Raw genomic sequence first — 12,820 nt, 5'->3', positions numbered from 1 at the left:
CCACAGTTTTCATGCAGCTCATACCATATTATTTTGTTGTATTATTTCCGCCACACCTTAAATGCCGGTCCCTGAAAATATTGTCTGACATAAACCGGTCCGTGGGGCAAAAAAGGTTGGAGGCCCCTGCTGTACATGACAATTACCGATCGCACTAAGTGGTTTTGTCCCAATGCCACCCTGATTATGTAACACAAGGCTGATCAACAAAAAACACAACTCTATTAAATCCAGATATCAGGCCCGGCATCTGTGCAGGCCTGGGGCCGAGCTGTTTTTTTTTTCTCAGCCAGTCATGCATATTGATGCACAAGCAACGAGCCAGGGGTCTTTTTTTTTCTTACTTAATTGGGACTATATGAAAGGAAATACAGCAGACACATACATGGATTCCATTTCGAAAAGTAACATCTAATGTACTCTTACTGGGTTTGAAATAAGGAACAAATCAATTTGGTGTAATGTCTGTGGAGGATATGCTGTCGAGGAATTATAAAACAGTCTGATGGCCTTTCATTCATTTCAGTCAGTTGACGCCTGAGGCACAGATATGCTAAATAACCAGAAAGGGGTGAAAAATCACAATAACAAATGTAAGAAGCTAAGATGAAGCGGTCAAAAAGCACAGAGGATATTTCCTTGATGACCTCAACCGAGTAACTACATTTAGCTAAATTCATTTTGCTTTCTCCTGAAGAGATCCAATTCAGCACTTCCTGTGTTTATAAGAAGCTAAAAAAGAAGCAAGGGAGCGAGCAGAAATGCTTTATTTACTGCTCGGACCATTTTAGGGGGTAAAATACTACAGAAATGTGAAAAATGTTTGGCGCTTGTTATGTACTACCCACATATTCTCCTCCAACGAGGCCCTTCTGCTCTGACCTGACTCCATTCAATGCGAAGCTTTGTTTTGATTTTGGTGCCGTGCCTTTTCCATCCTTTGACATTTGAGACATTTTTTTTCTCCTTACAGAAAATGGCTAACAATAGCTGGTGGGCTGGGTCACGGTTTGCCCCCTGGTGCATTTCAGAGTAAAATCCAGCTCAAACACAGCACAAGTACAATATGCAACCTGATGAACTGGTTTGATAACCGTCACTATCTTCTTCCATCATTGGGGTGGGGCCACACTGTTGTGAGCTGCCAGCGGAGCTATCGGGAGACAACTCCAGATGCCCCTGTATATAAATCTAGTCTAATATTTCTTTCTGGGGGGGTCATGTTGATGTGAGTGTGCAATGGTATATGATAGTAATACAACTTCAATACACTATGTTATGGGAACTCAAGCAATCTGGTGTGTTATGGGGTTTTTTTTCCTGAAAATTTGTAATTTTGACAGTAGTTAATGTGACCTCACCTCACACGCCCTCTCTCATTTGTCATAAATACAGTACATACTATGTTGTACAGAATACCATGTCCTGACAGCGATTGGGCATGGCAATGTTAACCATTATCTAGTTCAGAGTCAACCCGTGTATGACGTTTTGCATTGTTTGTTAGCATTAAGCTAAGCAAAGTTTCCTTCGAAAAAGCTACGTTGTTTGAAACACAGCCTGTGCACTTCCATTTGTTTTATGTTTAGCTTGAATATTAAACTTCAACTGGGAGTGGCAATAAAGAGCTTGAAGCCCCCTTTGTTCACTATATGCCAAACTACTGCTTGTTTACAAGTGAGCTCAGAACGTTACCATCATATGGCAATCGTATCAATGTTTTTTTTCTGGCAAGTCAAAGTGGAAAAAAAAAAAAAAAATGTCAAATCACAGGTCGCATGTCGAAAAACATTTCAGTTGAGTTTTTGTATCTCAAAGCACCACCATAGTAGAATGGCGTAAAAATGAACTGTTGGCTGGACTTCTTTCCTGGAGGTGGCACAGCCCACAGAGAGTGTGAGAGAATGCTGAGAGATGCTGCTGCGGAGCTGAATAGCCGATTAAGGCTTGTTGTTGTTGGCACTTGCATCACGCACAGTAAGGACGACCTGAGCAGTAAAATGATGACATCTGATAACTCCGACTGATTAAACGTGATTTTGCACACCAGAAGTAGTCTCAATGGGATAGGGTGACGACAAGCCATATCACGAAATGCTCACTTGAGCCAAATGGAAAACAGGCAGACAAAAGGAAAGGGTTCGGCTTAAAAGGTAAAGCAGTTAAGGGGTTCAGAAGTTGTTGGGCAGGGCGTGGATTTCGGTCTGCAATCTCGCTCAGACCCCCACAAATAAAGGGGAAGGTGAGGAAGGCGGGGGTGTTGCAGCACAACTGGCCACTGGATTGGGCAAGCCGAACTGCCCTGAACTGGCGGGCTTCCTAACCCGAGCTGATTTATGACATTGCTTGAGCCGGCTTTATGACCTTCAATTCCCGCTGGACGATCCCAGAGAGACGACTGGAAAAGAGGCAGAAATGTTTTCCGACATGATCTCTCTCGGCTTTATACTTGGATAGGGGAGAACTGCAACATGTGCCAAACTAAACCCAGCTCTCTTTTGCAGTCCATCCTACAGAAGGCTTAGGTGCCAGCTGATATCATACAGAAAGATGCTTGCAATAAAATCCATAATTTATTTTCAGCTGTGCTTTTACATGAATAAAAATAGTCAGCTGAGCAACTGCTTAAGGCTTTTTTTCTTAGAACCTCCAGTTTCTTTTCCATTCCTGTCCAGCCCTAAAGTATCAAATTAAACAACCAAGTAAATCTTTTGTTCTCTGCCTTTTACTGAAAATGTGGGGAGATATAAATTAGTCACTTGTGAATCCACCTCGTGAGCGCGATTTATTTGCGGTTTGGACATGGAGGGGCAAATAGCCCCTGCCCTGGAAGAGTCTTCAGTAACACAGCAGATTTGTTGCAAAAAAAAAAAATCTTCCCTACACCCATGATCTGAACCGTTTTATCCTCTCAAGTGTCGTGCTGGAGCCTATTCCGGCTGGCTTTGGGCGGTAGGCAGGGTACCCCCTCAACGAGTTGTTCGTACTCACAATCGTCAAACTTCAAGGGAATGAGAAGAGCCGCTTCCATTGGTCGGCTGTGTTCACCCCCACAATGGCGCCCACGTACACTTCTAACTGTACCGTCTATGAGAATACCAAAAAAAAAAAAAAAAGAAAATTCCACCCATGGACATAGTTAGACTGTGCTTTGTGCTACACTTGTGCTGGGCAACAAAAATAGGGCCCATCGTCACATGAGAGATACAGTGAGTCGGCGGTTGCAACCTTTAGCTCCACTTCCCCCCCTCCCACAGTCACCGTGGTAATAAAATCCATACTATGCATTGGCACGAGACAGACAAAACCTCGACAAAACCAAATAACATGAAAGAGACGTCAACGAATGGATAATGAGAGTCCTGTAACTATTGGTGCATTTTGACAGAAGATTGTCAGAGACATTTTATCAGGACACCTTGAAATTGTTTTAAATTGTATAATTCCTCCTTGAACTCATCTTTTGACCTTTGGCCTTGAGCAAAAAAAATAATTCTTCATTCATTTATTTCCATGGCCATACTGGCTCTGAATATATTTTTACAGTGTGCTGCTGGTCCATTATCGCAGCTGGCACTGCAAAGTGTGTTTCCTTTTTCTCACAGACTAGACGTGACTGTCATCAGCTTAGAGGGAAAAGAGTGGGCGGCTACACGGTTCACAACAGAGCGGACGCAGACGGCCAGCTTCACCCAAAACAACTCCCAGCGTCGGCTCATCAGGGTGGGGTCCCGGAAACAGGGGCTCGCCTGGAAGATGGATCAAGGACCCCAGCTGAAGACGACCAGGCGTCAGAATACATCATTAAACATGAACACATTTTGGGGGGAGTATCCACAAGGTCTTTGATTGATTGATTGATTGATTTTACATCTTGTGCAATTGGACTTCTACTTGGCTGTATCCTAAATTTGAAATCCATCCACTTTCTGTTGCACTCTACTCATAATGGCTGGAGTCTATCCCGACTAACTTGTTGGGTGACTTGTTGCCAGTCAATAACAGAACACATATTGACGAACAACAATTCATGCTCACATTCCCTTTGAACCTTCAATATCTCTCGATAGACCTCGCTTTGTGAACTTTGTGTTGGAAAGGGATCATTGAGAAGATTGGTGCATATTTTCATCACTTGACATTTTCACCTATAATTTGACCCAGAAATTGACCTTGTAGCCCACGTGACATGACCAAAATTTTTCATGAAATTTAATCCCTCACACGTTCTCGAAAACACATACAAGTTTGAGACATTTATTTTTCGTGTAGCAGCAATGGGGACTCAAAGTAGCCACCCTCTCAAATTTACAAAGCATATTCAATGAATACGCAATGAATGGCAAATAACCCTAACCCTTGGAAAGCATGTCGACTACGGAAAGAAAACAAAAGAGTGATTGGGTTGGAGGGCGTCTGGGGGAAATGAAAGTTAGAAAAATGAAAGAAACATAAATAGCAGCATACGCCTACAGAAAGACACCGACGCAACACCCCAGGATGACAGCGCACGTTTCTGGAAACAACGGTTGACGTGAGCGAGGACGTTAACTGTTCAGGTGAACCGTCAGAATGACATCACACGTATGACATCAGTGTGAAGCGCCCCAACATCTACTGGTGTACATACCCTGCATCAAGCTGGCTTTTTATTCATGAGACACCAAGACATTGTTTGACTTTCTCCGTATCCTGGCCACGGAAACACAATGAGAGGAGATGGAGCAAGTCGTTGTCGTCACTGCGCTGCTTGGGCTTCCTGTACAGGTCAGGAAATTTAAAAAAAAAACGACCAGCTTGACTAATGTCAAGTTGTTCTAAAGCTGTGCCCTGCAATACGACCACGTGTGTCTTCGCACATTGAGCAGAACAATGCGCAAAGGAATTGCGGGTGTTTTTTTCCAGCGCAGATGTAAGAGCTGAGAGTGTGAGAAAATGCCGGCACCCTTTCTCTGAGCAGACATCCGATCAGGCGATGGCTCTTTGGACTGGTAATCTGAACTCGGTGGTCACAACAAAGCAGGAATCTTACACAAAGATGCTGGAAGACTGTAACCAAACAAAAGCGAAGCTCCCGAGAATTTCTTAATTCATGTTTGCAAACATCCATCCATTTTCTGATCCACTTATCCTCACAGGGGTCCTGGGGCGTGCTGGAGCCAATCCCGGCTGTCTTTGGGCAGAAGGCGTGGGGACACCCTGAACTGGGCCCACATAGACAAACAACCATCCGCGCTCACACTCACGCCGAGGGACAATTTAGAGTGTTCAATCAGCCTGCCATGCATGTTTTTGGAATGTGGTAGGAGACCGGAGTACCCAGAGAAAACCCACGCAGGCATGGGGAGAACATGCAAATTCCACACAGGAAGGCCAGAGACGGAATCGAACCCGGTACCTCTGCACTGTGAGGTTGACACGCTTGCCACTCGTCCACCGGGCCGCCTGCTTGCAAACAAAACACCGGAATACTCACTCACAAGCTTATTTAGCAATCCATCAACACGTCACTTATCTGCAAATGTATCATCAATATTTCGACTTGTTGACTCTACAATGACGTTTTGAGCGTCATGTCAACTGGTTGCTAATCACATTGAGGAGAAGAGCGGAGCCACTTGCGGCATCGGATGGGAGCGCTGAAGGAAATGAGTCGCTCATCTGAATTGATTGAAATGGTGGCGCTTCAGTCGAGCGAGGGAGAACGAGTCAAGGAGAAGTAGCCAGACTCAAGCAGGATTTTGAACACCTGTTCGGGCACCACCAACCAAAGAATTGAGAGGTCCCTGATTATTTGCATGATCCACCGATTTTCCATGCTGCTTATTATTATTAGCGTAGCTGAAAATTCTCATTCTATTCCCCAACAGCCCATGCTGTGCGTAAATTCTGCCTATAAACACTCAAGTGTCGCTGAAGATACATTATTGTAAAGCAGACCCTCCCAACAGTCATTTTTTTTAATGGTTGTACTCACACTGACGAAATGTGAATGACGTCAACATTGACTCACCTTTCATCGCATCAGTCTTGACTCCAAAAATCTGAACTTGCGCAACCTCTGGTCAGAATATATTGACTCAATGTGTCGTAGACAGACAGCTTTCTTAACAACAACACGAAAACTAAAGCACAAAGCCAAACATTGATCCTAAATATAAATTGATGGCTAATCTACAAAAACAGCTTTCTGTTCTGAAACATGTAACACGAACATCTTTTATGACTGGCATTTGTTGGAAAAAGGTTTGTAACGGAAACGCTATCATAAAAGTATTTCTGTGTTACAAGCTGAAAACACCCGAAGTGAACTCAATACATTGTCTTTGAACACACAAGACATAAACTTGTGTTAAGTGTCACTCTAACTTTTGAGATTCCAGGAAAGTGTGAATAAACATAGTGAGACGCCAGTCGAATTCCTACTTGCAAACTCTTGGTAATACTAGTGTGGTAACATTTGATTGATAATGAGCTTCTAATGACCAATTCCAAGAAGTATCCTCTGTTTGATTGAATGATGAACGATTCAGTCAGTCAACTAACACCCAGCAGTGAACAAATGGCTCAAATAGACGGCAACATCTCTTCTTAATAAGCGTTACAAGTCCAGTTAGGAAGTGTGAAATCGCCACCTGTATCATCAGTCAAAGACAACACCCTTTACACCTTAAAGGTCTCTTGTCTCACTTTCTCCTCCGTCATCAGGCTCCTCAATTTGAGGACTAGTCTCACTTTCTCCTCCATTATCAATTTCCAAAATTTGATGAGAGTGGGAACCCCCCCCCCTGCCTTTTTCTTTTCTTTTTTTTTTTTTTTCACCAAATGGACCATCCACTTACTGGCCTCTCAAGACCACATGAAGTGGGTTAAAGGCTGGAGACTATTACCATCACCAGGCTTTTTGAAGGCCAAGTGATCACGAATTAAATGTACTGAGTTGACCGTCCTGATAGAGTCACATGTTCATGAAGCTTGTAATGTACTGTAAGCGAACTTGCAAGGCAGTTTAGGGTGAAGCCTGTAATCAACTGGCACCCAAAACCTAGGAAAATCGAGGAAACGTGAACAGAAGCATGAGGGAATGAGTTAAAAATAACTGCGGGGGATTGCTCAAGAATCAGAGAAAGGAAGTATTCCTTCACGGCTGAGGCCAACATCCTGTTTGTTCCTGTCTGTGAGGGAAGCCCCCGTCGACGGCCGATATTCACAAGGAATGACAGGAATGCAGGTACACGAACGCCTCAATTACTCATGCTGGGCACGCTCATTGACAGGCTGGCCAGTTAAAAAAAAAAAAGACAAAAAAGTCACCCAGAGAGGAGTAACAAATGCAATGCCATACTGTGTTGGGATAGAGGTACAGCACATGAGGCAGATACCTAAAAAAAAAATAAAAAAGCACAGTAAAGATTTGACAAGACTTCCTTTGGTTTGACAACTTTCTCAAACTGGGAGAAAGAACACAAACAGATAAACACAGCAGAAGCGGTCCATAAATCTGATATCTAGTGGTTATTTCAATTGGCGTATGATAATTCCACATTAAACAAAGTGCACATATGCACAAACGGCATCAGGGGATAAGGCGCCCCTCTCGGAAACAACACCGACTGACCGTCCCCCCATTGTACTGAGGGGGGAAAGCGTTTCTCTGGCCTACTGCCTTGCGGGCTGCACATGCATTCGAGCGGCTTGACACCCTCCACAAACTTTATGTATGCACACACACACACACACACACACACACACACACACACACACACACACACACACACACACTGGCACAGGCATGTGTCAATTAGAGACTCGAATCATGTCAAAGCTCTGCGTGTGCGACTGAGCTCGCACACAAAGCCACACATGCTGTATGATAATTGCAGACATGTTGGATGTGCTCAGTCGTGCACCTTAACTTGACCTCTGCTTTCCAAATAACGGTGCGGAGGACAGAATTACAGAAGCACTAAAAAGTGCCCATAAAATGTGGCCCACTTGGGGGATTGTAGCCCGAGGGTGCGCATAGCCAGGTGACGGCTAAAAGCCAGACTTTACTGCTTTCACCCAACTCCCATAATCCCCCTCTTCCTCCGAGGACGCGGCGGTGGGTGCCTGAGCCAGATGTACACACATCAGGCAGAAAAGACGAACACAAGTCGTGTGTGTGTGTGTGTGTGTGTGTGTGTGTGTGTGTGTGTGTGTGTGTGTGTGTGTGTGTGTGTGTGTGTGTGAAGGGGAAAAAAAGTTGGGCACATAAATGAAGGGCAATAAATAACACTAATCTAGGTTTATGCTCACTAAACACTTCTAGCATCTTGACTTCATTAGTTCCACTTATCAGACACCGCAGCTTTCTTCTGATTTAAAGAAGCAGCGAGTGAGTCACCCTACCAACATGGAACGTCCTGGAGAGGATTGCGCATGGATGTCAGTGGCTGAGCCGCCACTGCAGCAATGTGACCAATCAGTTAGGGTGCTCTCGACAGCCGTCACAAAGTCAAAATTGTGCCCACGGAGCTCCTTCGGCAAACAATTGAACATGTGTGTGTGCTGCTGCAAAAGAAAAAGAGCAAATGTTGGTAAAGTCATTACCGCGGAGAACAGTGGCAAGCAGCCATGCTCTTCAAAGGGAATTTTCCCTCTGCGAGCGCTCCTGCAACTTGAATCCCGACTCGACCGCAGGAATCCAGCGGTGGACGGCACAGTGAAAGAGGATCCGGTGCCAGACGTGCACCTTTCAAAGTGCCACCCACTCCTCTCACGTCATTTTCATAAGCACCGACTCATATGGACAAGCTTATTTTGGAGCCACGGTGGGATCTGGGAATGTGGGAGTTCGGAAACATTGACTGGCTGAATGGGCCAGAGATTGTGTTTCAATTGAGGAAGTGAGTAAGAGCTACCAGCATATTGGAAAAACTACAAATACAGCTGAGCAAAGGCCAAAACTAGGCATGGGCATACTAACTGATTCATTGGTTGTTTGTTGCGTTTTGAAGCAACTGAGACGGAGGGGAGTGGCGTCTCATTTTCTTTGTGGTCAAAGTTGAAAAAAAAACAGTTGTACTAGCAGACTGAAGTCCTCAAGGCTTTACAGTCAGCTGGAGAGGAGATTTTAAGATTCTTCTACTGGTCTATAAATCATTGGATGGTTTGGGTCCTGAATTGAAGAAATGCTTGTGGAATACAAACCAAGTGGGGCTGTGAGGTCTGCGGACTCGGGTCAATTAGTGGAGCCCACAGTTCAAGGCAAACATGGTGACGCACCATGAAGATGTTCTGCTGCAGGCAAATAGAATAAGCTCCCAGCAGTAATGAACAATTTTGATCGAAATAATAGTATCTGGATGAGCTGTGCCAGAAAAGGTCCCAGCCTGGTGCCCCAAAAGATATATTTCACATCCAAATCATAGGTTTTCCCCTTGGAATTCAACTCCCTCCAGCACGCTGATGTTTTTCTCGGCCAGGAAGTGTTGTATGCTCAAGAAATTGTGAGCAGTCTGGCCCGCCACTGCTCTTGCCTCTTCTTGCGCACTTTGCCAAGCAAGCAGTGCAGGATTTCTTCTTAGAAATGTTGCTCGATCATCCAGCTCACATTGAAGTGGAAAACTTTAGTTTATCGTTTTAAAAATAGCTTTAGAGAGTCCTGAAATTTTTATGACCGCCTCTGGGGGAGGATCCACTTCAACCCATAGCTGACATCGTTCTGGTCTTCTTTCGGCAGCAAACTTACTGGAAGTGAATCAACAGTGCCTCTTCTGGTGGCGGCCAAGTCCCGCTCTCCACTTTTGTTGACAATCGATTCCACACGATCATCACAAAACGCTTCCATTTATCGTTTTTCTGCTCAGCCTTTGCATGTACGCAGGTGTGCAATTTGATGCTGACCCAAATGTGGATTGTTGTTAGTTGACTTGAATTGGATTGTGCAGATATGCCTAATGAAGTGGCCAGTGTGCAAAGAGGGAAGAAGACTCAACATCTCGCAGCAAAGGACGGAAAATGCCAAGCAGCTGTTTCCAGACACAGAAGACAGAAACGAGAGGTGAAAAAGAAGAGCGGAGACAAAGTATTGCGAGCTTGGCTTGCATTTCATTTGTAGGAATCCAACTCCTCCTGGGCCGTCTACTGTGGAGGGGTCCTGGGCGAGTCATTAGGGCAGCCAGACGACTACAGTGGGCCAAGGCTGTTGCGCGCATGACATCATTGTGGGCTGCTGTCATCCCCCTGGGGGCTCCATGTGCTTTTGTCCAGGAGCATGGACAGTCACACATGTCCAGTTTCTCCCGCTCACATCAGAATAGCATCACACAACAGGCAGTGGTCCCGCCGAGGGGAGTAACAGACCATGTTAAAATACCCTTTTATGAACTTGCAGCCGCTTTGATGCCAGCAACAAAAACATGCAGCAGGAAGTAATCGGCTTAATTTAGAATATTTTGGTTAAAGTAGAAAAAAAACACCCCAAACTCATTGCCAGATGAAAGAACAGTGACCTTGTCTTCCTGAAAATGCACATAAAGAGCCTCAAGTGATCTCCCTTTATCTCTCCGGCAAAAAGCGATCAGGCCGCCATTGTTTGATAAGACCACTAAAATATACAAGCTTGTTGTGCTTTCCCACAAAGTGAAGGAAACGTGTCGCTAAACGAGGTTGCAGGGTGGAGAACTTGTGACAGAAACAACATAAATGTTGAGTCTACTGCCCTCTTGCCAAGAAATCTTCTCTGTGTGGCTTCACATAATAACAGTGAGAAACTTGCAGTTGCGAGTGTATGTGCAATTTGGAGATTACATATGTGGATTTCAAGATTTGTTTGAAGACGATACCATGACTACAGACGTACAGTACGTGAAACCGTCACATGCAAAAGAAAACTACAGTCACGGAAATGACTCAAAGAGTGGGTGTTGCTTTGTTGTAATGTATCTGACTGTCATCTTAGCTTGAGAAAAAACTTGGACAACCTGGTGCTGAGTGGATTCTTGTAAAGCAAATCTCATTAAGAAATGGCCCTCCAAGTGATGTCCTTATTTTAGTGTCATTGTACAATGGTTTATGCAAACATACCTGTAGAGTCCCATTTATTCCAGCCTCTGATTCTGCCATGTGGAATTCAATACAGTATAATGAACAGAAAGGGTCTTCTATTCCTAACAATATAAAGGGCTTCTTCACTTAAAAAGTTAAATAAAGTGAAAGCTTGAGTTTATGAAGACATTCATCTGCCTTGACAAATAAAGAGGCCATTATAAATAAATAAATAAATCAGTTGTTACTCTCTTGTTACAATAGAGTGAAGGGAAACACAATGCAAATGTCTTCAATTTGTTTTGAACTGGAGAACACCCTGGGGAAACCAAAAGTGGGTGGGAAGAAGAACCAAAAGTGTCATCTTTTCTTTTGGGAAAGGCCCGAAAACTTCACACTGGTGACAGTGTCACTTGACAGTAGAAGTGGCTGTTGACTGAGAGCTCATCATTACATGAGGTCAACGTCATTCTAGTGAGTGTGTGTGTGCTCACACAGAATGCAGTGATGTACTCGTCATATCCCCACCATGTGTACCATCTACAGTATACACACACACACACACACACACGCACACACGCACATCACACGGCACACCTCTTGCTGGGTTCACAATTCCAGCCAAATGCTGAGTTGTCTGACTTTTGGGGGAGACAAAAGAACCACAGGAAAGGAGGGGGGTAACCCAGGCGGTTTAAGGGGCGGGCCAACACAGGTCTCGTTTCAAATACATGAAATCATTGAGTTTAATTCGCCAATGTTTTGCATTTCGTCAATTTGCAATAGAAGACAAGTGAGAGACGACACGTGGGTTTTGCGACAAAGTGTTTCCACAGTTAGCGTAGTGGGTGCGTTTGCTTTCAGAAGCTTCACAACTCACCAAAACGATGGCGAACTTCTCCTCCAGCTCGGTGGGGTCCGGCATGGGCACCTTCAGGGGCAGAATGTGATGCTTCATCTCTGACTGGCCGTCCACACTTTCAATATTACCCATTTTACTTCTCACAGCCCTGTCGTATCCTCTTTCTTATACACTTTGTAAAACTGTTTAAAGTTCATCCAAAACGGGTAATTCAAAAGAATAAAAACCTCTCGAGTATTCCAGTGATGCGATCAACGTAAAAATCCAAAGGTTCCACTTCTCCCATGAAAAACTGACAGGGCAGTAGTCTCGTTGCGCTCAGTCCAAATGCCATTTATTCATGCGTTTCCAGTCCGCTCTTCTTTGGTACTGCTTTCCGCCACGGGCCCAAGTTTCCGCTTTTCTAAATGGCGAGCAGCACTTGAGAAGTCGCTGCTTGACTTTCTTACTTGGCTACGATGTGTTTCCATTCATTATTGTTGTGTGATCCTGATTAGGCTCCACACAGTGGGCGTGGCTTCTCATGTCGGACACACCCCCGCGCAGCGAAACACGGCAAGGCTATTAGTCCAACCACATGTCAATCACGCCTTCGCCGTTGGCCCGCCTTGCACATCTGCAGCCACACTCACTGAAGCAGCTGGACACAAGTAGCACATTGACGCCACTTGCTGGGATTAAAAGTTTATTGCACTTTGACCTTGCTCGAGAACTCGTTGAATACGGGAAACCCCATGCCGCCCTCATTACTTCTTTCTACTCCCCAAATTTGCTGCTGTAGACTGTAAATTTCCCCAGTGTGGGACAAATAAAGGATATCTTAACTTAAATTAACTCTTCATAGAAATTTCCTCAACCCATCTTCCACACCGCCATAATTAGTCTTTCGTTGGAGGGGGAGTGCAAGGCCAACATATATTCAGCAGA

At 44.6% G+C, this 12,820-nt stretch overlaps 1 protein-coding gene across 2 annotated transcripts in view; it reads right to left on the bottom strand.

The window, feature by feature from the left end:
* fmnl3 (formin-like 3) overlaps window positions 1–12,378 on the bottom strand; it is a 47,293-nt gene extending 34,915 nt beyond the window's left edge. For both annotated transcript variants that reach the window (XM_019895589.1, XM_019895590.1), the window contains exon 1: window positions 11,912–12,378. In XM_019895589.1, the coding sequence (XP_019751148.1) occupies window positions 11,912–12,025 (114 nt within the window). In that variant the 5' untranslated portion in view covers window positions 12,026–12,378. The remainder of the gene's footprint in view (window positions 1–11,911) is intronic.
* Window positions 12,379–12,820: the final 442 nt, after the last annotated feature.

Source organism: Hippocampus comes, unplaced genomic scaffold (genome assembly GCF_001891065.2).
Source record: "Hippocampus comes isolate QL1 unplaced genomic scaffold, H_comes_QL1_v1.1 scaffold113, whole genome shotgun sequence".
Lineage (NCBI taxonomy): Eukaryota > Metazoa > Chordata > Actinopteri > Syngnathiformes > Syngnathidae > Hippocampus > Hippocampus comes.
This window is presented reverse-complemented; position numbering and strand designations above follow the sequence as displayed.